Below are 27910 nucleotides of genomic sequence, written 5' to 3'. Positions count from 1 at the left end.
CAAGTTGCCAGAAAATGAAGGCATAAAACAGAACCTACCATGAGGAAGGAAGTGAGAGCGATGAAGCCGGGCCAGTCCTGGCCCCAAAGGCTGTGATTCAGAGATATCGTCTTCGCCTCAACTATAAAAACTTCTCCAGATTTTCTTTCAAAATTGTCTTCGACGATCACGAGTAAGTAATCTGAAGCAAGAGCGATCCAAAAATCTGGGTTGACCTCATGTTCAGCCTTAGCAAAGACGCCAAAACTTCGATCAGAAATACATCAGACCGCAATCACCATCTAAAGGGATCGACGCTGACGAACTGGGGTACATAGGCTGTTGAAGACTGGCAAGTTATCAGAATGTCAAGTCAAGTGCGAAGGCAAGACATGGAACCTGCATAAGTCGATCTTGTGTGGCCGCTCTGAATACTTCATGAGATGCTTGACGGGTGACTGACCGGTAAGTTTGCATGAATGAGGACAAAGGAAATTGTGAGTGAAAGATCCAACTTGTTGATAGGAGGCCAAGACTGGCATTGTCGAGATCACCTGCTTCACTGAGAAGCAAATGGAGTACCTGATCAACTACATCTACATTGGTGGTAAGCAGACCTTGTTCACTGTGCTCCTCCCGTTCTTTGTTTCTCCTTGCATGTCTTTGATAATGGTGGGTGGGAACGACCTCTTACTTTCAATGAACTTCACTCAATGCAATACAATACACTTCTTTCATATCTCGAGCTTCACCATGGGAGCACCTCAGAGGATATTGGCTGACCGAACCTTCGAACAGTATTCGACTTTTACAGCGTCCGTCAAAACGACACCTTCCTACGCACCGCCATCCAGCTTTGGACATTAGGCGATTACTTTTTAGTACGGATCCTCTGCTCCGAAGTTGAGTCGGAGCTCAAAGCCTATACATACTCCCGTACACAACGAGCAGCCGTATCCATGGGGTTGCACCAACCAAGCCCCCAGGATTGGATCAATGCTGGCCGGCTTCTCTACACAGACTACCAAGACGCGGACAGCACACACATCCTCAAGGCGATATTCCTGGAGATCACCCTTGGTAAGCCATGGGCTCGGAGGCTACATCTCCAGATGCCTGAGTTTAAGACTCTTTGCCAGGAGCAACCCGATTTCGGCAGCGATTGCATGATCAAGCTGGTGGATGATGGTGTTCAACGACTTCAGTGATGAGGAATCACTGGGCGTGTTGGAGAGGAATTCCTCAAATTTGCTCTTGGGCGGTTTCAGAGCGCGCGGATGGACAGTTTACATACTGGGGGATATGGGAATGAGCCTGCGATACCTGTTGACATGGCACGACTGGCCTAGAGACGAGGCATTTACTACAAGGACTTGCCCAAACCACCGATGTACCTATGGGGACATCGACACATCTAATCAGTCACAGTATCCTTCCAAAAAACGTCTAGCTTTTCATCAGTAACCCCTCCTGCTGACTGTGCTGTTCCCAGCCTTTAGCAAAACCGTGAACTGGGTCGTCAACCCCTTCCAGCTCTCGCTAAGCTGAGGATCAGCAAAGGGGAGAAGAACCGCAAATCTCATTCTAGACACAGGTCAGCGTCGTTCGATCCAAGTCCCATCAACTCCCAGCAATGGTGGAGCGATGACTCACGTGTAGTTGCCTGGTGTCATGACACTTCCGTCGCCCAACTTGCCAAACCAATAGTACGCCGTCGTGAATCCGCCCGTCGTCAGCGCATTTCTCGCGACATCAGTCTCTGGAAACGAGAAAGTATCGCTGGCGTTATGACGAGCGGGGTTGAAGCTCGACGTCTTACCAGCAGACGCCCAGGACGTGGCTGAGCCAATGTAGCCTTGTCGTCCGGATACGGGAGGGTATTCCCAGTCTGTGGCGTCGTCGAAGTCGGACTCATAGATCTGGTACTGTAGGTTAGTATGAAACTTTATTGCAATGGAGTCGGGTGTTAGAGTTGACTTACATCCCACCGCACCTCTCTTGTGCCCCATTTGACCTTCATAAACATCATGGGAAAGTCTTGGATACCACTGGCAAGTTCAAAGCTGAAACTATAATTCAAGTCAGCTTCACGTATCAACAGGTGTCAACGACCACATCAAACTCACGTCGTCTTGTTGCTATACGCGCTCGTCGACCTCAACCATGGGTAGGTCCCATGAAAGGGACTCTCCATCTGCTTCTGCAAGTCGAAAGTCAGACCTTGGTATGGAACGCCGACAGACTCCCCGTTGCTGCCCTTGACCAAGAGGCGACCACCGTATGCTGGGAGTGCTGTCTGGTTGACGCCCTTGGGCACCTCAAAGATGAATCTAGCAAAGTTAGCATGATACTCCAGATCCGATGTCAGAAGAAGTTAACTCACTCTGCTCGCCTCTCCTCTCCAGGACCCAAGATAAACTCCTCCGGCACCTTCGCGCTCGCTGAGATATTACTAGGCACAATCTCTGGCCTGTACCTAATCCTCGGAGTCTCTCCCGGATCCCGACCATCAAACGCCTTGAGCATCTCAACCCCAGCCCAACTCTCCACCTCGAAGCTGTATCTCACCGTCTCATTCCCCCCGTTCCTGACCAGGACCCCTTGATCCGCGCGGAAGTTGGCAGTATCATTCAGTCCAAACCTCGCAAGCTCCAAGCTTATTCGATACCCAACAACCTTGGCCGCATCAACAAGCCCACCGCCAACCTGCTGCGAAGGTGCCCGATACGCCTCATCCGCCTCACCACTATACAACAACCACGGCAACGATGCCCCCGTCGAGACGATCCTCATACTCAGCTCCCTTGCAAACCTTTTACCGTGAACACTCCTCCCGCCATGCTTGGAGATATATAACGCCGCTACACCAGCAATATACGGCGTAGCCATACTCGTCCCGGACAGCAACACAAACTCTTTATGATCCCCGCCAGGCCAGGTACTAAACACATCCGTCCCAGGCGCAGCAACATCTGGCTTGACAGACAAATCATACAACCCGCCCCAACTCGTGAAATACGACGGCCGCAGGACCTTTTCCCCCGTCGCCTCATCGCGCTTCACCTCCGCGCTCGCGACGCTCAGCACATTTTCCCCCGAGCTGCCCGTGCTGGCGTAATACGCCCCTCCGTTCCCCGAGTTCCCGGCGCCAATGGTGACGACCACGCCCTCAGCAGCGATCCGGCTCGCGACAACGGCCCAGGCATTGTTTGCGAACCCTCCTCGGCCGCCGATGCTAGCGGTAATGACATCCATTCCATCATCGTACGCACGGAGGAAAGCGTCGATAATAGTCGCCTGGTCCGTCCCATCGCCCGGCCCAAAGACCTTGTATGAATACAAACTCGCGTCCGGCGCAACACCAACCCACCCAGAAGAAACGTCCTCCCCAGCAAGGACCCCCGCAACATGCGTTCCGTGCCCTTGCTCATCAGCCGGGTCCGCGTCAGGCTTCTTCTCGGTACCGACGGCCCATCCGTCACCGACGAGGTCCCAGCCGCCAGCAACCTTGAACCCGGGACCGAAGCCGGCGCCGAGGGCGGTGTGTCTGTACCATACCCCCGTATCGACGATACCAACTTTCACGCCCTGGCCGCGGACGCCTTGTTCGTGGAGTTTATCGACGCCAGTGGCCCAGTGGACTGCATGTGATGCTGCCGCGCTGGGGTCGACGGCGACTTGGCGCTTGACGGGGGCGATGAGGGTTGCTTGCGTGTTTGGCCAGACGGCTACGACGTCTGGGAGGACGAGGAGGGATTCGAGGGTGTGGTTGTTTGTCTCTAGACTCGCGCCGGAGAAGACTGGTGAGTCGTAGGTTTTGAGGACGCGGATTCCTGTGGAGGAGGAGAGTTCGTCGCGCTTGGTTTTGGTGCGGGTGCCCTGTTGTTCGTTACTTTTGAATAGATATTTATGGACGACGAGAGGACTTACGCTGGCGAATTCAATGATGAAGCGGTTTGCTTCGATGTCAGGTGAGTCCTCGTCGGTGGTATCTTGAGTGGTGGCGTTGCCAACCAAGACGAGGGCGGAAAAGATCCAGAGGTAGCGCATCTTGGCTCTGGGTGATTGTCTTTCACATTCGCCGTCACGGATTTGTGACTGATGATTGCATCGTGTCGATTATAGGGACAACGGCCATCCCGGCCTTTAAACCATCGCGATAACTCATCGTACCCTTCTCTGAGCACATTTCGCAGCCTCCAGCAATGCGTATCAATCGCCCCGCATCTCGTGTGAGCAAGGGTTCCGTAATGTGCTCGTTCTCTTTTCGATAATCCAACGTCGGATCAGGAGGCTCAAAGAGGGAGGTCGAAAGCGTCGCTGGGTCCGATATCGCCATAGCAGGGATGTGCCAAGGCAGCACCGGGTATGGTTGGTGAGATGATGGACATTTTGAGTGAGATCGAGTCTTTCAGGCATCTATGATTACATCTACCTATTCGCGGCAAGTCGTCACGTTACACAGCAAGTTGCAATATGCTCATGTTGAAAGAAGAGATGATGATTGCCCAACTAATGAGTAACAAGAATAGCATCCTCAACCCCGAGAACCGTAGCACTCGCCAAGGAATCCACATGACCAGGATCTTGAACCTGCGCAAAGGTGCTCTTGTTGGAGGAGTTGCCAATATTCCACCTCAAATGGCTGAATGCCATGAAAGGGAACGAGTTCGTGATGCCGTCAACGTGTAAGGCGTAAGTCTCATTGCATACACGATCAGGACACTAGTTTCATCCAAACATTTCCAATCGAGAACGAGTGATTCATCCCAAGAGCACAAACAAGCTTCAATTGAGTTTCGGCCGTGCCGCCCGAGCGTATGCCAGGGACCGGGCTGTAGATCCGACGATCTCGAGCACAGCCGCTGTCAATGCAATGTGACGTTGTTTTTCTGGGGCCGTTACACACACCATCTTAGAGCTGTTAAAAGACATGTGAGAGAAGGAAACATCAGGAAGATCACCAGAGACATCAAAAACACAAACGAGCAGGTCCAATGTGTAGGATAAGAATATAGTCTATATGCATCTAGCCCGTCTCTTTGGGCTGTCCCGCTCCCATGCTGAGCCCATGCATCATGCCTCGTATCAACCACCACCCCCCCATGTTGCTCGATGACTTGTCGCTCTGTTCATCGGCGAGTGTGTGTGTGTCTGTGAATATCAAAACAGGTGAAAAAAAAAAAAAAAGCAAATACCGGCGGCTGAGGTAATGACAATAAAATCAAAGAATGCCGCTTTCTATCCATACTCCCGGCTGTATGACTCCCCCAAGCTGTATGCTCTTCTTCCTCATCATAGCTTACTTGGCTCGTTCTTTAGTCACTTCTCCGACTCGGGAATGTGTCCCTCAACCGTGCTCAGAGCAGCCAAGTTGACCTGACCAAAGTGCTCGTGAGCCTCGCCGCCAAGACCGACTCCGGCCAGCAGCGCGACGCACTCGACCACGTCCTCGGGCTCCAGCAAATGCCATCTTGCCAAAGTGACCTTTGTGCTGGCACCGACAGTAACGGTGAAGATGTGCTCGTGCTGGACCTCGGTGCCCGACAGGCCGTTGAGGGCGCGGAACATGTCCTCATCGGTGAAGTCGTCGCCCAGGCAGAGAACGAACTCGACGGGGCCGGGGTGTTTCTCGGACGCGGGCGCCGAGTTGTAGGTGTGTACGAGGCGCTTTGCGATCTCGCCCTTGTTGATAAACGTCGGCCTGACCTCGAGGTTGGCCTTGCCTGCCATGACTTCGACATCCCACTTTTGCGCCACTGTTGACTCGAGCTCCTTTTGGCACTCGCGGGCCATGTGAATGCCCTGCTCGGGGTCGGCAAGACGGTAGTGCCACGTGAGGGCGCAGCGCTTGCGCTCGACAAAGGAACCTAGGTCATGTTAGCGGATGTTTTCGTCGTTTACTTGTCAATAAAGGCAATCTGAACATACCGGGCACTCTGTCGGTGAAGGACTGGAAGCAGGCCATGACCTCGGCTTGCCAGCCCATATCGAACTCGTCGGCGAGGTTGACCCACTCGTCAGAGCCTGGGTTCTTCATGAAGCTGCCGTGCTCAGCGCTGAACCCAAGACCGGCAATGTGGCCAAGATGCTGAGTGAGGAACTCTTGATCGCGGCCCGAGATGATCCAAACAGCGTTCTGCTCATCGCTGGCGAGGGCCTTGAGGGTCTGCAGGACGCGCTCCGAGGGGACGGCGGCGCTGGGCTCGCGGACGATGGGGGTAAGGGTGCCGTCGTAGTCAAACATGAAGAGGCGCTTGCCGGCATCGCGGTAGGTCTTGAGGAGGGTGGCGCGATCGAGGAGAGGGGTGGCGGCAACGTTCTTCTGGGTGCCGAGAACGTGGACGTGCTTGCGGATGAAGTTATCGATCCAGCTCTGGACGTTTCGGGTGGTGACATGGTTGTAGAGGTTGGCTTGCATGTTCATGCGCTTCTCGGGGGTCATTGTGAGGGCGTTGTTGATCTCGACGGCGACACCGCTGAGGTCCCAGGGGTTAATGTGGATGGCGTCCTTAAGGCTACCAGCGGTACCGCTGAACTCTGAGAGGATGAGAGGGCCATGGCCTTCGCGCTGGCAGATGACATACTCCATGCTTGTGGTGTTCATGCCGTCGCGAACCGAGGTGATGAGGCCAATGTCGGCGGCGCGGAGGAGAGCAAAGTACTCGTCCTGGCTGAGGTATTGGGGGTAGTGCTGGACGGGGGAGAAACCCAAGCTGCCGTACATGCCGTTGATGCGCATGACGAGCTCGTTGACACGGGTCGCGATGCGGCTCTCTGAACCATCGTCGTCCTTTTCCTCCTCGATGCTGGTGGGGGAGGTAACCTGGATGAGGACAACCTTTTCGCGCCAGTCGGGGTACATTTCGAGGAAGCGCTCAAAGGCCTGGAGCTTCTGGGCGACACCGCGAACGGAATCGAGGCGGTCGCGGCCGACGATAATCTTCTTGCCTTCGTACAGCTTCTTCAGGGCGTCATACTTTTCAGTGACGGCGTCGGTCCAGGCGTACATTTCGCACTTGTCGGCGTTGATACCAATGGGGAAGACGCCGACCTGAACGCGCGCACCGTAGGCGTCGACACCACCGCTATCCGATGGGAAGCCAAGGACGCGGGTACAGCAGCTGGAGAAGTGGCGCGAGTAGCTGTAAGACTGGAAACCGACGAGGTTGGAGCCGAGGACGCCCTCAAGGACCTCCTTGCGACGGGGCAGGCAGCGCAGGAACTCGGAGGAGGGGAAGGGCGAGTGGAGGAAGAAGGAGATGTTCATGTTTGGGACGCGCTGGCGGAGCATGCTGGGCAGCAGCATGAGGTAGTAGTCGTGGACAATGACAATGTCGCCGGGCTTGTAGAGGTCGATGATGCGGTTGGCAAACTTTTGGTTCATGCGGTAGTAGTCGGCCCATTGCAGGCGCTCCTTGCGACCGTCGGTGGGTTCATGCTGCTTGTAGTGGAAGAGGGTGTAGAGATCATGTTCGGCGTAGCGGCGCCAGCGGCTCTGGTCCTTGAGAAGGACGCCCGCTTCTTGCTGCTCGTCGTCGTCGCAGAGCCAGACGGGCACCGTCTTGATGGTCTTGCTGTGGGCGAGCTGGGTCTCGAGGCGGGCTTGGTCCTCCTTGGGAAGCCAGAGACCCTCGCTGGGGGGCGGCGTGGGCAGGCGGGCATCGCCATCGATGGGGACGGGCGCGGAGAGGGTGTTGAGGGAGGAGAAGTGTACAGTCGTAGCGGGCGGGGTGCCGGGCGGCGAGAGGACGTCTTGAGGGGTATCGATCTCACCCGTCCAGGCGACGACGGTGTGGTTCCAGGGGGTCTCGTCGGAAGAGAGGTAGGCAAAGGAGTCGAAGAGGGCGGATTGGCCGCGGCGCGCCTTTAATTCCTGTGATGGCAATGATGTCAGCGGGGTTGTCCAGGCCGGGGTGAAGCATCGCGCGGGAATTGAGGGTGAGGGGATTGAGGCAGAAGCTATAGAGCAAGCGATTGAACAGCAGTGGTAGAGTAGAGATGACAGAGACGAAGAAACTCACCCAGTCGGAACCTTTGCGGTACTTGAGGGAATGGGGAATGTTGAAAGTGGCCGAGATGATGTTGCCGCTCAGCTGCAGGTCTGGGTTGGCGCTGCGAATCTGGGAGAGGGACTCGCGACGGCCCATGGCGGCGAGGGTCATGCGCTTGAGGATGTCGCCGGGTCCTGGCGACGGAGGGACCTTGGAGTTGTTTGTGGTAGTAGTGTTCGTAGCTGCGTTTGCGGGTGACGATGTCGGATTGCTCGTGATGTTGTTGCTGTTGCTTGTGGGAGGTTGTTGGTGGTGAGAGTCGTCGTCGTGGGTGGTGTAGTTGGAGGGAGGAAAGTAACTGCTGCCGCTGGGCGATTGGGCGCGCGAGCTGTCGGCAGAGTTGTACGTGTGCTGGTGGATGCCCGGCGTCACGGCGTCCGACAGGGCGATGCTTCGCAGCACGGGGTTGGCGGGGTTGACGGGCACAGGATTGACGCCTGTCGGGTCTGGCGCGGGGGAGTTTGGCTCCATGACTCGTCTTCTGTCTCTTCTCTTTTTCTTCCAACTGTCTACCTATTCCTTTCTGTCTTCTCTGTTCTGTTCTCAGCTGCTGCTCTTCTGTCGAAAGAGGTGGGTGGTGGTGCTGGCGGTGGTGCTGAGTGTGGTGTGTGCCGGGGAACGTGTAGAGTTTGGCTTAGCGGCAGTCCCAAGGAACAGGGGGACAAGAGAAAGAGGCCGAGAGGGGGGAGACGGGCAGAAGATCCAGACGAGCCTCAAGTTGGACAATGTCACCCTACGACCGGGGGTTGGTTTGGTTTGGTTTGGATGAAAGTGAGGGTTGGTGATGCTGCGTCAAGTAGTGAAGGTGAAGGTAGAGGTGAAGATGAGAGTGAGAGAAAGAAAAAAAAAGAGAAGAAGAGAAAAAGAATGGGAAGACTAGAGGTTCAGAAAGTGACGGACAAAGACAGACTAAAAGACGGTTGACCGCTTGGAGGCTGGACCTGACCTGACCTGACCTGGCTTGAGCTGGGGCTGGACCGGGGGATCTGGAGACTCAAGACGGAATACGGGGGAGGGATGCAGCAATGGAGAGGAATACACCAGAGACAAGAGACAACAGCTAAAGTCTTTACGGATAGTGTAGAGAGCAAGCAGAGCCGAGCCGAGCATCCAGACCAAGACCAAAGACCAAAGACCAGGGCAGCACAGCAAGCAGTAAGCAGCAACCAGGTCAAGATGGAAGCAACCGTATCTGATCTGATGGCAAGCCGCCCCAAACCAAACGAGTCTAACGGTGAGGTGAGTTCAGAGTGACGGGGGAGACGCAAGGTGGTGGGGCTTACGAGCCGGGGTACGGAGCTGGATGGAATGTGTCTGTTTGTACGGAGCAGAGTCCAAGCAAAGGGGCAAAGGAGAATATGCTTCTTGGTGGGTATCTCTCTTGCTCTCAGGATACTCTCTTGCTGTGTTCTTGCTAATGTTCATAAGAAGGTAATGTTGGAGCTGTGATACGATGGAGGGTAGTCTCAAAAGGTATATTTTGGCTGGGAGCACACACACAATAGATACTTGGTATCAGAGAGTACGACAGCTGCAGGACACTTTGCTCCTATCCTCTTACTCTCTGGTCCAGTGGTGGACGTGGGTGGATGGTCTTCTCCGGCCCAGGCCAGTCTCCAAGAGAAAGTCTCCAGAAAACACAAGAGAGCGGCGCCAGGGATCGCAGACTGACAGACCACGACCTGAGCACGGCAGAACCCACAACTGCTTGCTCACGAGCTCAATGATTGGTCTTGATGGACGATGCCAATGCCGCCGTATTGCTTGGTAGAGGCTTGTACCGTTGTGTCAGGGGTCTCTGTCTTCTTCCCTACTGTCTCTTCTTCTCTCTTCTCCTCTCTGTAGAAGGTCAAAAATTATGAAATCAGATTATTAATTTCAAGAGACAATTCAACAAGAGTTGAGTTTTTGAGGCGGTCGTCTAGTCGACTGTCCGTGTCTCGGAGCTGAGCAGTGCCTACACAGTAATGACGGCGGTGGTAAATACCCCAAATCGAGATGCTCAAAACTGTTGAACGGTTCCAGAGGGAGACACCGACAGCGAGGGGCAGCACATGTCACTGCGGCCTCTACATACCGCTATTGTCGCGTCCACCCGTCTATTTTGGTGCCACATGAACCTAGGAGATGCTGACTTGGAAATTCGGGAGGATACCGTGGTTGAGCTCTGGCGTCTTCCAGCTTGTTCCTCTTTGCGTCCAGAGCTTTGCCCAGGGGTACCAGACCAGGAGACTCGGTAATAATTAGGTACTTACTGCGTAGAACAGAACAGCAGAATCCGTGAAGAGAGATCAGAGATGGACCATGGAGGTGGGGGGGAGGGGAGAATCGTTCCGGGATTGGGCGTGGAGACAACCACAGCCAGGACCATCTTGACCAAGGTCTTGAACATGTAACGAACCAAGTGGAAATGGCTGCGTCATAAGTCTCTCCACACCTCTTCGATGCGGCGGGATACACCGAGAATACCTCCTCGCGACTCGCCCGATACCTGGACCTAGTTCCCCTCCCCCTGGTACTGATTTGGACGGGACGAATTGTTGATGGCAGGATTGGCTCAATGCCTCTGAAAAGGGGCCATCAGAAGCAAAAGATCCAATAAATGTTCTGTCCTGTCTCTCTCTCAGCCTCTACCAAGTGCTCCATACTATTCCTCAGGGCCAGCTTTACAGTGTAGAGTACCGGTGCTGTCTACCGCTATCTCGTCTCGAGTCCATGGTCATCGAAGATGGCTCCGAGTTGACGGGCTCTTGCATGGTAGGATCACAGATGGTGGGATGTGCCCTGGTCGATGCCGCTGTCTCTGTCTGCTCTAAGCTCCGTGCTTTCTGACACCTTGCGTTGCTTGCCGTTGTCTGTGTGCCCTATGATGTCTTTGTGATGCAACCCAAATTGCATCTCTGGAAAATTCAACTGTTCGACCCCTCCAGCATCTCTTCAACAAATGCCAGAAACTCTTGGTTATTAGGACATGAGAAATGGTCCAAGTACGTAAAGCATTCAGGGGACTGAACAGAAAGAAAGAAAAATTACCGTACAATAATTGAACCAAAACAACACCACAGCGGGACTGAGTAATGATCCCATCCCCCATCCATAGCCCACAAACATTTCGGCCCTCGCCAGTTGACTGGGCTTGGCACTAGCAGCATCCAAACAACACAATGTGAGCCGGGAAAAGGGCGCCGGGCTTCAAGCTTGAAGAAGCCACGCAGCTAAAGCATCTCATCTTCTCATAGTGTGAGCTAAGCTGAGCCCACTGGAACTGGCCGCTGAACTGACAGACCGGACGCTATCCGTTTCTTAACCAGTCTACTGTGGTGCCAAACCCCTGGCTGATTCACAACTGAAGCCATCCCCGCCACCGTCTGATAGTGCCCGCCCTGCTGGGAGAGCCACGTTGAGCTGCCGCCGCGGTCATCCCGGATGGCGCAGACACCATCAGGACACGATAACAGAGCCGCCGTAAATTTGGGTCAAACATTGCGCAAATGTGAATGACCATGGTAATGAACTGCGGAAAGTTCTGACCCACCTGACGTAACTCGAGGTAATTATCTGCCCCCTATTCTCCTCCTCAGTGACCAGTGCCACAACAGCGACTCAAGTGAGGCTCTCTACGGGACTCCGTACTCTGCAATAAAGATGCCTCAGAACCGAAGCATAAGTACTGAATTCGGGTACCGTACTGTTTCCCGTGCGTATTCCGGCCTCGGGGGGTTGATAACTCTAACCGCCTGCACTGCTCTCTGTCTTGGTTTCCGAAAAGACGGTGAGCGCCGCGGAATGCGGGCTAGGACGCCTTGAGCGGCGAAACAACTGGCTGTTCCCTCGCTGGCTGCTGCAATGCGACTCCGACTTGCACTGGACTTGACTGATACTTTTCAAAAGGCAAAGGCAGACCACAAAGTCTGGTCAATCTCTATCAGGCCACGTCGGATGACATAGAGACCAAGTGAGATTGGGATTGCACGCAACCACTCACCCACTGAAATTCACTCAAGAGTTGGCAGAGGAATAGACCCGCTCGGAATCGTGAATAGAAAATGGTGATCCAATTCTGCCCATTCCGGGGCCATCATGAAGCACGCTGGGTTCCACCGCCTTTTTAATCATCCTCCTCAATATGCAACTCCGGTTTCCAATGACCAACGGCTTGGCTCGTGAATGAGCAATGACTGGATGGCTTGACGAGAAACGTGCTCTGAGACGGGTCAACTCCCTTCATTCCATGCATGAAAGTCGACGACGAAGCAGACTCCAACAGAACCGCTAGACCAACAACGGTTGGCGGGGACCATGACCTCTTGCAGCTTGCAGCCTGCAGAATGCAGACTACGGCGCCTGGAGATGCCATCATGCACCCTCGGCCTATTCCTTCTTCACCCGCATAACCTATCGCCCGCCGGCCTCGCTCCGTTCCCTTCCCTTCTCAGAAACAGGAACCCGAGTAGGCCATTCCCGGATGGTATAGGCGGAAGGGGGGAGCACGTCCGTCCCCATGCCATCGGATCGGGTTCACAATTATGATACCCAGGATCTTAGGAGGATCTCTTATCAACCTCTCATGATCTGTATCGAGTTGGAACTTTGCCATGGCACAGACAGCTGGAGCTTCAGAGCTTTGGAACGCAACTGACGAGTGCCCCTCCCCCTCGTCTCGAGGCCCAGGATTCGGCCAAGAAGCCCCCAAACAAGATCAGAGTCTGTACAGATTTAAACATGCAACACTTTTGCTACTCTTCTTAGTGTGTTACAGCCCGCAGACGACGACGCCCAGACCGGTCTGCAAGCTCTTCGCGCTCTGCCCAGCATATCCACAAACCCCATGGGTCTGCTATCTCGTCCTCCCCATATCTTCATCCCATCTTCACTCCCTCTCGGGGCCTAGACCCAGCTTCCACTAGGCTACGCCGACAGGTTGGTTCTCCGTCTCCCTCGGCCACTTTCTCTTCTATGCCGTGGGCGCTCATAGCTGCACTATCCGGCGCTCTCCAAAGCATCTTCACCAGTGACCGCTGCACCCAACCCATCACATCAGGCTGAACACCACGGCATCGCACATCAACTGAGCCATTTTCCTCCTCTTCTGCCCCTCTACGGTACTTAATGCCACCGACTCTGCCCGAAAGTCGATGCAGGGCCGTCGTCCTCCGTCTGATCTCGACGCCCGATACAACTGCTACTGTATGCTACCACAGATAAGGCCTTCTTTTAGCCCGAACAGCGGGAAAATCTCCCCGCCATCAGACCAGGCACATGGCGCCAATCCCGCCTCTCTAGTGGTTGTTGCTGCACTGCTTCCCATACTCGAGTACATCGCATCGTGGGCGTACGACAGAGTCCCGAAAAGGCCAGTCACGTTTCCACGTCTTCGGCGGCATTGTGGTTTGAACCTGATTACGTGCGTCTTTTGTCCCGACAGCACTATTTAGGAGCATTCTTACTGGTTGGCGTACGTGATCTTTCGGATGGTCGCGCCGAGAGTACACGATCTTGCAGAGGTACTCGCAGACATTAGAACAACTCTCTTCAACCGCGATAGATCTTGACTTTACGCGCGAGCTGTAGCCGGGTGTGAATGCCTACACTTCAACCACTGGATCGTTGCTGGACTTATGCGCTTCTATGGTTTGATCGCGTAGTCACTGTGTCATGAGATATTCAACCAGTCGTATCGCATATCAACAATCCCGGTGACCCCCTCGGTGAGCTAACCTCACCTTGAAGTCGAGTGGCATTCTGAAGATATCCGGTGAATATATCGGGAATTTACCTAGTAACATACTTAAAACCCCATGATATCTCTCTCACTCATACCGCTCCTACACGATTAACTTAAGAGTCCTCAAGTCTGTCTTTCCACCAAGCCCCCGGCCTTCTACATCGCTGTCTTCAATTGGACCGGGGTCGACAGGAGCCCTCGCAGCGTTTGTGTACTCTCGCAGGACTTACCTCACGCTTTTGAGGCTATCCCCATCATCGAGCATCTGTCTCCCCTTTCCATCCGGCAACCCAAATTAAGACCGAAAATGAATCTGTCTCATCATTTGTTTAATGTCGCCGCTTTAAAGATAGACGAGAGCACTTTTCCACGTCGCATTTAATGAACAAGTACGAAAGTCCCTTCTTCTAGGCAGCCATCTGACTGTCGCATTCTGTTGCCGTCTTGCCCGGTTTAGATACTTCCCCTGGCGATAAGAGTTACTCTCTGAAGAATTGCCAAATCACATCCAAGCCTGATGTCAAGTCTAACAAGGATTTCCGTCAGCGTATGTAGCTACGTAAGCATGAAATTGACTATTCACATCAACCCCGCGCTGACTGTCACTCCAAGGGCGTCAATTCTCCGCTCATCTGCGATCAAGTAATTCAAGTATAAACATCTTATATCACGAGTCAGTATAGCAGTTGCATTGAGATGGAAACATCATCACTTACAAATAATAGCACACAGATCTCTCACAGACAATTGAGCCATCACCATGTCGTCTCCAACAATCACTCTGTACTACAAGCCCGGCTCATGCTCACTCGTGGCCCACGCACTCCTCTACCACCTCGCCATCCCCTTCAAGACCGTCCAACTGAGACCCAACGCCGAAAAGCGCTTCGAGGCCGCAGACGGCAGCTTCACGCACGAGGACTACTGCAAGATCAACCCCTCAGGCTACGTCCCGGCCCTCGTCCTCGACAGCGGCGAAGTCATCACGGAGCTCCCAGCCGTCCTGACCTACATCGCGTGCATCGCACCGCCCGAGCAGACCGAAAAGTTCCTGGGCTCCAGCGCGCTCGACCGCGCAAAGGTCAACGAGTGGACAAACTGGTTGAGCGGGACGTTCCTGGGCGCGAGTCTCGCAGCGTGTGCGAGACCGTACCGGTTCACTGATGGAGAGGAGGCTCGCAAGGCGGTCGCGGAGAAGGGGTGGGAGCATATTTTGGAATGCTTTGACAGAATCGAGTCCAGGCTCGAGGGAAGGGAGTGGGCTGTGGGCGACGACCTGACGGTAGTTGATATGTATATGTATTATTTCCGGCGGTCGGCGGTGTATATGACGGATTTGGGCGAGTATCCCAACTTTGAGCGCTTGCAAAAGAAGGTAGAGAAGTTGGCTGGGATTCAGAAAGTGTTGGAAGTGGAAGAGCTTAAGCCAGTCTTCGAGTGAAGGAATGGCCTTGATACTATAGTATCTCAGTGTCTTGATGAATCAGTATCAATGCGTTAGCCGCCCTACGAAGTGATCCTGAACAGATATAGGCTCAAACAACTTCAATATGCTCGGCATCCTTCTTATCGACCACCCTGTCCTCCTCACTCGTGCTGCCTCTAGAGCTTGGTTGGAGTCTCTTTCTCCAGATGAGCTTGTCTTTCAGAGAATCGTTCTCAAATAGCTCATCCATCTTCTCCAATGCAAGGCCTGTGAAAAATTAGTATTACATGATTAACTCTGCCAAAGTCATCACAAAACTCACCGGCAGTCTCGGGCACGAAGAACCACGCAAACACAACCATGATGAAGCAAAAGGTGCCGTAAACGAAGTACGTCCCAAACCCGCCCTCGCCAAGCGTGGCAAACATGCTTGGTGTAGCTTTGGCGACAACAAAGTTGAAGAGCCACTGGCTCGCTGTCGCCATACCCATCATGACGGCGCGGAGGCGGGCTGGTGGGATTTCGGAGCTATAGGTCCAAACGACAGGGCCCCATCCGAACTGATACGTGGCAGCGAAGATGTAGATGGCTACTAAGGCGACGTATCCCGGAGCGGTGACGGGCTCACCGGCGATGGGCGGGTCGAACCGGATGTAGAAGCCAACATAGAAGAGAGCGATTCCCTTTGGAGGGTCATGTTAGTACGTAGCTTCATGTTGGCTCATGAATATGGTACTCTGGCTTACCTGAACGATTCCAGTCCACAGCAGACTCTTCCTTCGGCCGAGCGAGTCCGTGACGAAAACGATAAAGACGGTGCAAGCAATCATCTTGACGATGCCGTATACACCAGTCGCAAAGAGCCCGGTCGAAGAGCCCGTCAACCCAACACTAGCGAAAATTCGACTTGAGTAGTATGTCATTGCATTAGTACCAGTGAGGTTACTCCACATCATAAGAGTGATGCACAGCATGCTGCGTCTGCGGTAGGACTTGACAGTGAAGGCCTCCTTCAGGAGCGTGAAGTGGTTGGCGTTGAGGGAGAGGGCCCTCTCTTCCTCAAGTTGCCGGGAAATGCCCTCCATCTCTTGTTGGATGTATGGATGATTGGCCGGCAGATTTCGAAGCTTTGCTAGGACGGCTAGGGCTTTGTCGGGAGATCGCTGGGCGAGGAAACGGGGCGATTCGTTGGCAAGAAGCATGCCGATGAAGAGGATGACGGCCGGAAATGCTTGAAGTCTGGGGATTGTCAGTGGAGTTGCCAATGAACTAAAGCTAAGATCTACTGCTTACGATAGCGGAATAATGTACTGCGTGTGTCCCTTGATATGGAGGAGAGAGCCATAGTTGATCCAGAACGCAAGCTGATCGACATTGACGTTAGCATTGAGATCTAGTAGTATACTCATTGTAGGCTTGGGCGGACTGACCGTCAATCCAGTCACAATGCTGAGCTGGTAAAGCCCGGTGAGGAGACCTCTGATACCTCGCGGTGCGTTCTCAGAGACGTAAAGCGGGTTGACAGATGAAGCAATTCCAATAGCAATTCCAGCAACAAGTCTACCACCTGAGTTAGCTCGCCCATATGGAGACCCTTACATGGGGCTATGAGTCGTCTGCTTACCTGCCCACGTACATGGCTTCGATATGACCACTAGCAGCGGCTTGAAGTGCCACGCCGATGAAGACAAGTATCGAAGCAATGATGAGAGAGAATCGTCGACCAACTCTGTTGGCGAGCCATGTCGAAAACAAGGCACCCGCAAAGGCTCCAGCTTGGATGACGGAAACGATGTTAGACTCAAGGTTTGCTAGGACGGTCTTGGGCTGATTTTCGAGGCCATATTGCCTGAAAGGATGCGGCATTAGCAAAGAGGAACCAATCACTGCGGAGATCACCGGTAACTCACTTCTTAAATGTGTCCATGGTCAAGACGCCTCCGATAATGCCCATATCCATACCGAAGAGGAGGGCACCGCCGCAAGCCTATAGGTTATCTCTGTGAGCGCCTTGTCATCTTCCAGTCGCTAAGTAGACGCAACTTACCACTAAGCTGATGAGAATGACCCGGGCATTGTATATTTCGGGAGGATCGTTCCTCGTTGCTTCGTTACGAACAATCTTCTGTAGGATGCCCATCGTTTCTGTTCTGCTGGCCCAAAGTTTTGGTCGCGACTTCTAAAACCTGGTGCTGAAGATGACTCGTCTCATTGACTGCGAAGATTCATGTTCGGATGGACTCAATAAGTACTTTGAGACTCTTCCTACTGCGTATCTGCATCCCATCATTCCAACACTCCCACATGGCGTCCGCGGCAATAGACGGAAGCCAATGGCATGGACCTCGGGGCAAGATCCGAAGCAGCGCGCCGTACTACACCCATCAGTTACCCCAGCCCTTCACCCCGCAACCCCAAATCCGGGGTACTGGGGAAGGGTTTCAGGGAGGCAGGGGGTCACGTCCTGAAAGTTACAGAGACACATCGGGTGTTGGCGCCTACAGCGAGTCAGAGTCTAGTAGATTACCGGGACACCTAGCGTCGGTTGTAGATGGAGGTGGCGTGCCACGCGGAGATGGCTTACAAGACACCGCTTGGCGTTCTTCTGCGCGGAGCATGTCTTGGTGTAGGCTCTGACTGAGCGGCTTGAGAACCTTGGTCCCAGGGCTGAGGTACGCTGGCGATGCTAGCAAAGCATCAAGTAGTATAATCCCGGGTAGCATGTATGACGGACCATATGAACTTCGATCGCAGTCCTGGACAACAAGACGATGGTCATTTGTTGAGGTCATCTTTTGGCCAGAAGAGTATGATTACTTCAACACATCTTGTGCAACTCGATTTCTTTTGAGCTGGGAGAAGGATCGACTTGAGCACGTTAAGATTTCTGGCGTTAAATTGCATTGGGTATGTCAAATTGTTATCCTAGGAGGCAACCCCCAAAAGTAGTTTATATGATGTGAGCTTATTACAGTGCTCTCCTCCAAACCAAATCTTTACAATCCATCAAGTGGCTTATATACCTTCATCCAGCGCTGTGGCGTGTTAGTCGCGATCGCGATCACGGGGAGTTCAAGAAACTTACCCTGTCATAAGGTTTCTCGGGATCAACGAATCGCAGATCCGTGGCTAGACGGATCCTAGAGTCGGGATCCTTATTCTTGCAGCTTGCATGCACCATGTAAGGGTTATGAAAGATGACATCGCCAGTCTCATACTCGGCAATCAGCCATTTCCTCTTCGTCTCCTTCCCATAAGACACAGTGTCTCTACTCAGGAAGCCGCCATCATTCATGTTCTTATTGAAGGCGCTCACCCTCTCCTCGTCGGTGAGGTTGTGGGAATGCGCAGCAAAGTCATCTTCAGTCTTCATACCAACGTCTGTCGAACCTTGGAGGTACATCAAGCCGCCTCCCTCGAGCGACACGGGACCAATGGGCACCCACGCAGTCAAGCTCGTCGGCGGTCCAGCGCGGAGATACATTTGATCAAAATGGACGGGCGTCAGCTCGCTGTTGGGGGGACGAAGGCGCGAAGCATCGTTCGCTGGAGCATGTGCGGGGATGGCCAGCCGGTGAAGCGACTGACGAACTCGCGGAGTTCTGGGAACTTGCAAAAGTTGACGTAAAAGTCGGCCTCATGCGCAGTGACCATGAGCTCGGCGTACTTGTCGCTCTCGGCATCATCTTTCAACCCAAACAGGCGACGGAGATTTCCCGGAGGTAGGTATTTGCGAGTGTCCTTTCCTGAGAATATGCCCTTGACTGGCTCACTGCCCGGTTCAAGGAGGCCACTCGGGCTCATGTGGTCGAAGTAGGCTCGGCGACATTCGAGAACGGGTTCGTGCGGAAGAAGGTTCTTGATCTGTCGTTGTTAGCAAGACTGACATGCTGATCAATACCTTTGGAACTCACAAAAAGGTACCCCTCACGTTCAAAGCGTTCTCGCATAGTCTCAATGGGGGTGTCAGCAGTGGTCGGTTGAAGATAGCCGATGGTCATGGGTCCATAGGCCCAAAGTTGGACTCAAGACTGAGGGTCTCTGGATTAGCTGGGTAGTAGTTGCCGTAGATATCTTCTGTAGAGTTGGTGGATGCATTCTTGTCTTGCTTCAGCTTCCGCTGAGGCAGGGTCGCTGGGACCAATGTTGGTGACTCGGACTGAAGGATCCCGGGAGCCATGATGACGGCAGAGAATGAGCAAATGTGAGGAATTCGTAGACTGAAAAGGTTTCTTCTTGAATGCTTCTCAGATCTTGAAGACTGGGCAGATTACAGAAACAACCGAGTCGAACGAGGGGGTGGAGGGTGCCTCGACTCGGATCCATGTCATTCTTTATATCCAACTCGTCAGCACCCCAAACGGAGCAGCGGCTCTCATAATTGCCACTCGGTTTCTCTCAGAACCTTGGTAAATCCCGCCAACCACCGACGTGTCTGTGAGTGATGAAGAGTGATAGTGAAGTGGTGGTGGCATAGGACCGTCGCCGTCTATTGCCGTACCCCGCGTGCCACATTACGACCCCGCCATCCATAGTCGTCTATAGCCGGTCATCGGCCGTCTAAAACCGTCTCTGGGCCCCCGCAGCCCTCGTACGAGCAACCCCAGGATCTAACGTCTGCCACCCCATCTCTTCCCCGGACGGGACCTCAGCCATGACGAAGGCCACCGGAGTCAGACAATACCGAGCATGCGTGAGATGCCGCGCTCGGAAGACGCGGTGCGACTTGTGGGTCATTTTCCTTGCAGTAGCTACAACGCGTTCCGCTTAAGCCATCCCAAGAGTCAAGAGAACATCACTCCCTACAACCTTATTCAAACCTAACTCTGTTCTCTTTTATTGCTTGCCTTGGGCTAACTATAATTAAGGAATAGCATTGGAGAGAACGGCAAGCCGCCCTGCGCAAAATGCGTCCGTGAGGGAGCCGAATGCTCACTCGCTGGCTCTCGGCGCGGGGGTGACTTCTCACAGTATCGGGGCAGCAAAAGACAACGACGAGACAGTGATATTCATCCAGCAGTCTCAACGACACCAACAGCATCCTTCGCTGCTCCAGAGTCCGTGGCAGAAACTCCGAGGGCCCGGGAAGAGCCGTTGCATCGATCCCTTCAGAACCCCTCAGATGCCCTCCTCATACTAGCCCGAGCAGCCGAAGACGATGATGGCGACGGGCCTACCTTGGACAACCCCGCCGACTCGACTCCCGGCAACGCATCTTCAGCTCTAGGTTCGATACTTTCACCAATTCAACAGACTCGGCAAGATCCATTGTTGCCATTCGGCTCTCCAGTAAATCCAGCAACGATCGAGCGAGACATTGGGGAATACCCACCAGTTAAGAATGGCGCTTTGGATGCACCTCTTCTACACCATCTCTTGCAACAGTAGGTTGATGATGCTTGAGTCTCATGACATCGCTGATATGTGTAGCTATGCAATCAATTACCATCCCTACTTTCCGATAGTGCCAGCCAACGTTCTCCTCCCGCAATACCTTCACGAGACGATAAAACACGAGTCTTTTCTCCTCACGGCAGCCCTTGTAGTGGCTTCGCGCGATCGATCAGACCTGGCAGAACTACATCAGTCAATATGGGCACATATGCGACACCTGATACTTGACGTTGTGCTGGGAATGTCTACCATCCGAAGCGTCGGCTGCGTCGAGGGTCTCCTGCTGCTAGGAGAATGGACACCCCTCACTCTCGGGCAGAATGACGATGGAGGCGAAGGGGCTGCTTGGTCCATAGTTGGCTTGGGCGTCCGGCTTGCGTATCTTCTACGGTTGGAAGAAAGCTCATTTCGGGCAGACAAAGAGGCTGATCCGGCGATGCTCAGAAGGCGTCTTGCCTGGACGTGTACGTTACTCTCCAACTTGCGAGGCCAGAGACACTCTGCTTACAGACTTTCGTGCAGTCACTTACCTGTCGGATCGACAAATCTCTATTCGCATGGGCCAGGCTTTCTGGTCCCGGGGCCCTGCATTGTCAGCTCGGTTCACCGCAGAGGACTTCCCCTCCCTTCAGCCTCAATATGCTTCCGGGGATGACTTTGCGTCCCTGCTTCAAGCGCAGGTTGAGCTGACAACTCTTTTCGGTAATGCTCACGACATCTTGTTTGCTTCCAAGCAAAGGACTGCTGAACTCATGGTTCGTGGGGACTACACCAAGTACATCGATGATGCTAGTCGCGCTATTGCTGCGTGGGATATGGTTTGGACCCCGTTAACGGCTCCCTCCCACCTAAAGTGCTCCCTAAAGATGATGGAGAAGTACCTACGTCTTTACGTGAACGCCTTTGCTTTTCAAGCTGTCTTGTACAGAGCGTCGTTGTCTGGGACGGACGTGGCAAGAGTCTCGTGTTTCCCCCACTCTGCTATGGCAAGCCCAGATGCACGGATGGTCTATGAGGCTGTCGATGCTGCGGAGGCACTGCTCAGGATCGCAATTGAGGACATTGACCCCGAGAAACACCTGCGATACATGCCAGCTCGGTTTTACCTGTAAGTGCAGAATTGCTAGCCAACTCTCGAGCCCCAGAGTCGAGATTAACGTATGTGATCAGATATGAGATACACTCGGCCGTCTTTCTCTATAAAGCTCATGCAGCCGGCGCAATTTCGTCGGGGAAGCACGCCCAAACAGCCAACCTGATGCGGCGGTTTGTAGGCATTTTGGAAGCCGCAGCTACAGATACCGATCACATTGCGTCCAAGTACGCAAAGCTGCTCAATGGCCTATGGTTTCACAAAGGAGGAGCCAGAGGTGATGCCACCAGGAGTCGGGGCTCCGAGGAAAGGGTGCAGTCCGATGAGGTTGGTAATCTCAACGCCTTCAATGAAGTCGATGATGGTGATGAGAACGATGACGACACAAGCCATCTCCCATCCTTTGACGAGATTGGTCTCCAACCCTTGGACTGGATTGAGTCTGTCGAAGGGCTGTTCTCAATGCCCGCCGCATTTCCATGGGACCAGTCGATATACTGAAAGTGTGTAAGTTTGAGCTTACTCCAGATAGTCGACTACCAACCCCGGGCCCCAAGAGAATCCCGAGGCAATGGAAGTGTTGCATGACAGTTAACCAGTTGCCTTTCTTGACTGAGTCGTGTGATGCATCACTATTCCGACGCAGCGTCGGATCCCTGCGTGGAGCTCCTCTTCCCCGCGCTACGATGGGAGGAGCTCCACGTCCACTTCCTCCACTGCTCGTAAACCAGCAACGATGCGGACGGAGCTACTGCAAGTGATCGACAATCTCTGGGGCAGCTCCTCTCTGCCTTGTCTTGGTTGTAACTTGTCAGGCGCCGTCAGCCGGGATTGTCAATGCCGCCACAAGCTCCACGTCTGGTTGAGCATCAAGTCTGTGGACATGGAGGGTGGTGTCTGTGGACGGACGTCCCGCGGAGCATCGTTCCACGTCCTCCCAATTGCCTTGGAACGCATCCTACTGTAAACATCTTTGTTAATGTTTGGTTATTGCAGCAGACAAAGAAAAGGGTTGGGATCATATAACAGCCCAAAGTTCAACTGAGTTTGGTCCAGATACACTCCAACAAGCACAACATCCAGCATACAGAAGCACAAAGACGCAAGAGCATCAGATTCATTTCCTTCATTACTTTGCATTATCTTGATACCATCTAAAGTTTGCCCAACATGGTCGCCGACATCAACCAACTCCCGCCGTACAGCCCGCCCCCGCCAACACAAGAGGACCGTAAGTTGCGCCGACACCTTCAGCCCACCAATGCATGTAAGAGCATGAGCTGACCTGCCCCGGCATAGTCGATTACGTTGACCTTGTCAACATCGATCTCTCAAAATTTGATACTCCCGAGGGCCTCCAACAGCTCGCCAAAGACCTTTACGAGGCCGCTACTGGCTATGGCTTCCTTTACCTGACAAACCACGGTATCTCCAACGAGACCTACGAACGCCAAATGCGCATCGCCAATGCGGCGATGACACTCAAGCCTGAAGAGAAGGCCCCTTACGAAGGTTCATACCACACCACTGCCATCCCCAAAGAACCATGCTAAACTCGATTGTAGTAACTCCCGAAGAGGATGCTCGTGGACTGTACGCCGGATACAAGCCTGCAGGACCCCTTGGGCACAAGGGTGGCTTCCCCAAGGCTCTGGACCACTACAACATGCTTGTTCATGATCCGTAAGTGATGGACTGCACGTCGACAAGCTAGAGTGTGTAACTGACCCATCACCAGCAAGGACCGCCCCCACCCCGAGATTATCCGTCCGTTTATGGATGAGACGTACGAGGTCATGAGTTACATTCGGACCAACATCTTGGTGAAGCTGCTCAAGCTTGTGTCCATGGTTCTTGAAGTTCCCGAGGAGAAGGTCCTCTCCACACACGCCCCTGGTGGATCCAAGACTGAATACCTGAGATATGTGAGTTGACCTTCCTCTAAGCGTGAGTCTCATGTCGCTAATGCTGACAACTTGATAGATGATGTGCGAACCTCGATCAAAGGAAGAGAGTGAAAAGTACCGTGATATCTTCCTCGCTGGACACACCGACTGGTAAGCTATGTCCACGTCTAACCAAACCAACTGATGCAACTCATCTCTAACCCAACGTCTAGGGGCACTTGGACATTCCTCTTCTCCCAACCCGTCGCAGCACTCCAAGTTCTTTGCCACGAGACTGGCAGATACCGTCACGTCCGCCACGTCCCCCACGGAATCGTCGTCAACTTTGGCGAGGCCCTCGAGCGCCTCACCGGCGGGCTCTTCAAGGCTACAATCCACAGAGTTATCCGTAAGCAAACACCTCAAGCAGAAAAGCCCGCGACGGCCATATCTAACACAACACAAACAGAGCCGCCCATGGACCAGCGCCACCTCCGCCGCATCGGCGTAATCTACTTCTCCCGCCCCGCCGACGAGCGCGAGCTCGTCCCCATTGAGGACTCACCCCTCCTGCAGCGCATGGGCACCGACAAGCCCATCGACGAGCGCATCTTCTGCATGGCCGACTACCTCGACGCGAGAAAGCACGGATGGAAGCGCTACGACTTTGACATTGACCGCCCTCGTGAGGAGGGTGTTCACCAGGACCCCTTCGATGGCGAGTACACCGACCCCGAGGGTCACAAGTCGCTTGGAAAGTTTGACAATGTGCCGCGTTTGCAGTATAGCCTGCCTACCGTCAAGACTGGTACTGCCTGAGCACCTAATATGTAGAGCGTTGTTGTTGAGAGATGGGCTGTATAGTGTCTTGAGTCTTGTTTGTACATGGATTGGCGCACATTCTTGCATTGAATTGAAATGAATTCTTATCCAAAACTCCAGGATCTAGCGTGTTGATGTTTTTGAATGATGCTGTACAAAGTTACGCTGACTATTGTCCGTAATCTGAACTTTGAAGATTCCGCACTGAAGCTACTTTTCCCTCGGCATGTTTGCAAGTCGAGCATAATACAAACCTCAATACCTAAGAGCAAATGGAGAAGATTACTCTTATGAATACAAATAGACCTCTCTGGGTGAGCAGTCTGGTCCTCACGAAGAAAGGTATGTCTGCTCCAGGTAGGCCGGTGGGTATATAATGTCGCCGTCCTCACGCCGTATTCCATGCTGAGAATCCAAAATGGCCAAGCAAAACTGATCGGAGCCAAAGTTCTTTCAGTTTCTGGGGGTATCAAAGCATTGACTGCATGAAATCATCAATTCATTCACTATGTGGTGCTGCATAAGCCTCTTTCGCCTTGGAGAGACTCTCCTCCATCACCGTGGCCACCCACTTCCCAACCGGCCAAGTCGTCCGCTTATTAAAGTTGGCAACGATCCATTCCAGGAACCGCACCTCACTCCGTGCAAGGTCAACAGGCCTGTCATCCAGCATAGCCAGCGCAGCCGCCGCATTTTCGACATCATCGTCTCCGGCATTCCCAACACAGGCCATGATAGCATCCAAAACAAAGCGTCTGGGGTTGGAACGCCCGTTAGTACTGTTCCCCATTCCCGTTCCTAGTCCCATACCCATCCCTCCAGATCCATTCATATCGCTGACGCTACTGCGCTGAGCCGCGGGCATTGTGAGACGCACGAGCCGCCAGCCCACGAGGCAGATCTTGAAGCCGAGCAGTGTGATGAAGGGGTTCTCGAGAGAAGGCGGTGCGGTTGACTTTATCGGGTTTAACAGATCGAGAGCCATTTCGAGATCATTGAGCTTCAAGGGGAATCATTGTCAGTAAAGATGCAACAGAAAGAATGAGATATGACGCTTCTCACTATTCTGAAAACATCCCGGTCTTCGTAGATGTCTCGCTTATCTTTGGACCGTGGTGTTGCAAGGTGGCCGGCGGCTACCCAAAATCAGTTACATATCATATAATGACAGCAGAATTGACACTTACTAGCTATCGCAAGAGGGAGATTAGACTCAACAACACCGCTCACCAATAGCGAGTCCGGGTGTGATAAAGTGATGGAGGTGTAGTACCAAAGTATCCAGAATGTGTGCCACAGCGGAGTCTGGTCCGAACCGTCTGGAAGGACGTCCATGCGTCCAAAATCAAAGAAGCTGAACACTGGCTTCTGATTACGCGGTACCAACTCGGCAATCCCTTTCAGTGCCTGCGATATTTGCGCGTGCTGCTTGTCTGTCAAGATGGAAAGAGCTCGCCGCTGTGCCTTGGGCCGTTCCAGTAGACAACTAGCGTGTGTGAGCTCGCGGGCCATCATCTGTAGCTGAGTAACAAGAATGACGGCGGCAAAAGGCGAAGCCCAGAGAAGCCTGAGTTTCTTGGGCTGCCGTTTCCCTCCGCCATTATCCTTGTCGTCGCCGCGCCCTGAATGGAGAAGCGTCTGCGAAGCTTCGTAGAAGAAGCCTTGCGATGGGGGTGTCTCGTGTGAATAGGCGTTGTCGTCGGGCTCGTCAAAGGATTTGAATCGTTGCCGGCGACGCTCGTACCAATCCCTGTCGGAGCGGGCGAGCCAGATATCTTCGCAGCAGGGCAGGTCGTACTTGATCTCGAGCGAAGAGAGCATGGGTCTGAGGTTACAGAGGATGGCGAGTTGTGAATCGAGAAGGTAGAGCATGTAAACGCATCGTTTCTTTGATTCCTTCTTGATGAAATCCTGCCATTGCTCGTTGAGAGCTTCGGCGCTGACCGGTTCGTTGATGTCGTCTTCATCACCCTCCTCGCCATATCCACTGTCTTCGCCAGAGTTGGTAGACAGAGACTCTAGGGAGCTGTCTTGAGACATCTGGAGAAGTCGTATCGCGTCTATTAGGTCTCGATGAATGCGCTGAGCCTTAAGGAAGCTCGTGTCGTTGCCGCCGTAGATGCCGAGGAATTCGAGGAGGAGAAAGGTTTGAAGAACCCAGATCTCTTGGTATCGTGATCGGTTCTGCTCAACCTATGCATTCTGTCAGTTCAATTCAGAAGTTGTTAGATGGTCTAGCATACTGACATATTGTTGTAGTGCAGACAGTGTGGACTCGAATACGGCCTTCCGAGCAGCCTCGTCGAATGAAGACTCGCAGTAGAGGCTCCCAACAGCTGTGATTACGTTCAACAGAGGCACTTGAGTTGATACTATGTGGAATGAACCCTCGTGTAGAATAGGAAAGTTGCGGTGGAATCCATCAAAGAAAGCCTCGACGCATCGAATCTCGCTGGATATTCTGTCAGTGTAGTGTTAGTGCCAGGCGAAGCTTGAGGTGCCCACGAACTTACGCCGAAGATGGGGGCTCATAGGTCTGATTGTGCTGCTGCATTGGTTCTACTACTTCATTCTGAGCTGGTGGTGGGTGAGTTAATAAGACGTCCATCCAAGCTGTTGTACTGGGTGAATCGATATTTGGTGTATTAATGGCTGGAGGAGGAGGAGCTGTCTTTGGTGGTGATGCTTGGGAGGAGACATGGCAGTTCTCCACATGTCGTTTCCTCAGATCGCTACCATTCTTGTCAGCAAAGAGTGATTCAGGGTGCTGCCAAGGGACTGGACGTCTGGTGACGAAGCCGGGCAGTATCGCGAAGATTCGGACGTACCTTCGCGCAAATCGCGCGCTGCATTGGTTGCATGGGAAACATGGCGCATTCCTGCCCCTATGATCTTGATGGACGTCAGTTTTCCAACCTGGACTCTCCAGAAAGATATGGTGGCTCACGTGTGTTTACATGGCGCTTGAGATTCTCCTATGCGATGTAGCCGTCGTGTTAGTGACGACTAACAGCAAGGCGTCATGCTGCAGCCAGAGGATTTCCATACCTGACGAGTAAACCCCTTCTTGCATGTGACGCACTTGAAAGGACGAGGAAGACTTTCATCCATCATGAAAAAGAAGAGAATATCGTGCTTGATTGTTGAAGAATGCGAACGCGCACATCGCCATGGATTCTTGCGAAAGTCTGGGGGGAGGAGGACGGCACCGAGGGGGAGCTTCACGGAATGAAAGTGGAAGTGGACGAGGAACCCCTCGGAGGTACGTACCGAGTGGACGCCCGCCGGCGACGGATAAGCAGATAAGATACGGATATCCTGATTAGGTCAAGCTTGTCCACCCACGTGACAGATAAGATACCTCGCACAAGTGGACAATTTGATTAGCTAAGTCAAACTCGCTTCTATCCGTCCCAATGGAGCCAATCAGATCGCCTCAATTGGCGATTCGGGCATCGATTAGCCGGCCCCGCTATTTCTCGGAAGCGGAGAACTCCCCGCACCACCAGCTCCGAGCCCCCCTCCCTACGC

General features: G+C 53.3%; 8 protein-coding genes across 8 annotated transcripts; 4 read left to right on the top strand and 4 right to left on the bottom strand.

The window, feature by feature from the left end:
• Positions 1-458: 458 nt before the first annotated feature.
• Positions 459-1187, top strand: N0V96_009130 (uncharacterized protein; the record flags this gene model as incomplete). The annotated part of the gene is made up of 3 exons (XM_065758550.1): positions 459-476; positions 505-586; positions 778-1187. The coding sequence occupies 3 exons, from the start codon at positions 459-461 to the stop codon at positions 1185-1187; spliced, it is 510 nt and encodes a 169-aa protein (XP_065612943.1).
• A 441-nt stretch (positions 1188-1628) lies between these two features.
• Positions 1629-4029, bottom strand: N0V96_009129 (uncharacterized protein; the record flags this gene model as incomplete). The annotated part of the gene is made up of 5 exons (XM_065758549.1): positions 1629-1898; positions 1961-2048; positions 2106-2309; positions 2363-3858; positions 3910-4029. 5 exons carry the CDS (start codon positions 4027-4029, stop codon positions 1629-1631), a joined length of 2178 nt encoding a protein of 725 aa, XP_065612942.1.
• A 1272-nt stretch (positions 4030-5301) lies between these two features.
• On the bottom strand, positions 5302-8504 carry N0V96_009128 (uncharacterized protein; the record flags this gene model as incomplete). Its single annotated transcript, XM_053189068.2, has 3 exons — positions 5302-5849; positions 5911-7855; positions 8004-8504. 3 exons carry the CDS (start codon positions 8502-8504, stop codon positions 5302-5304), a joined length of 2994 nt encoding a protein of 997 aa, XP_053053834.1.
• A 6014-nt stretch (positions 8505-14518) lies between these two features.
• On the top strand, positions 14519-15199 carry N0V96_009127 (uncharacterized protein; the record flags this gene model as incomplete). The annotated part of the gene is made up of 1 exon (XM_053189067.2): positions 14519-15199. One exon carries the CDS (start codon positions 14519-14521, stop codon positions 15197-15199), a length of 681 nt encoding a protein of 226 aa, XP_053053833.2.
• A 94-nt stretch (positions 15200-15293) lies between these two features.
• On the bottom strand, positions 15294-19073 carry N0V96_009126 (uncharacterized protein; the record flags this gene model as incomplete). The annotated part of the gene is given in 10 exon segments (XM_065758548.1): positions 15294-15451; positions 15507-15867; positions 15931-16423; positions 16478-16548; positions 16615-16744; positions 16809-17033; positions 17095-17171; positions 18270-18696; positions 18777-19048; positions 19068-19073. 10 exon segments carry the CDS (start codon positions 19071-19073, stop codon positions 15294-15296), a joined length of 2220 nt encoding a protein of 739 aa, XP_065612941.1.
• A 2062-nt stretch (positions 19074-21135) lies between these two features.
• N0V96_009125 (uncharacterized protein) lies at positions 21136-22172 on the top strand (the record flags this gene model as incomplete). Its single annotated transcript, XM_053189064.1, has 2 exons — positions 21136-21686; positions 21749-22172. 2 exons carry the CDS (start codon positions 21136-21138, stop codon positions 22170-22172), a joined length of 975 nt encoding a protein of 324 aa, XP_053053830.1.
• A 669-nt stretch (positions 22173-22841) lies between these two features.
• N0V96_009124 (uncharacterized protein) lies at positions 22842-24376 on the top strand (the record flags this gene model as incomplete). The annotated part of the gene is made up of 6 exons (XM_053189063.1): positions 22842-22902; positions 22971-23183; positions 23237-23354; positions 23410-23596; positions 23655-23728; positions 23791-24376. The coding sequence occupies 6 exons, from the start codon at positions 22842-22844 to the stop codon at positions 24374-24376; spliced, it is 1239 nt and encodes a 412-aa protein (XP_053053829.1).
• A 502-nt stretch (positions 24377-24878) lies between these two features.
• N0V96_009123 (uncharacterized protein) lies at positions 24879-26628 on the bottom strand (the record flags this gene model as incomplete). Its single annotated transcript, XM_065758547.1, has 4 exons — positions 24879-25379; positions 25442-25515; positions 25567-26572; positions 26623-26628. 4 exons carry the CDS (start codon positions 26626-26628, stop codon positions 24879-24881), a joined length of 1587 nt encoding a protein of 528 aa, XP_065612940.1.
• Between the last annotated feature and the right edge of the window lie 1282 nt (positions 26629-27910).

This window comes from Colletotrichum fioriniae, assembly GCF_027942845.1.
Source record: "Colletotrichum fioriniae strain IMI 355084 chromosome Unknown scaffold_11, whole genome shotgun sequence".
Classification (NCBI taxonomy): domain Eukaryota; kingdom Fungi; phylum Ascomycota; class Sordariomycetes; order Glomerellales; family Glomerellaceae; genus Colletotrichum; species Colletotrichum fioriniae.
Note: the sequence above shows the minus strand (reverse complement) of the source record. Positions and strands in the feature narration are given on the sequence as shown.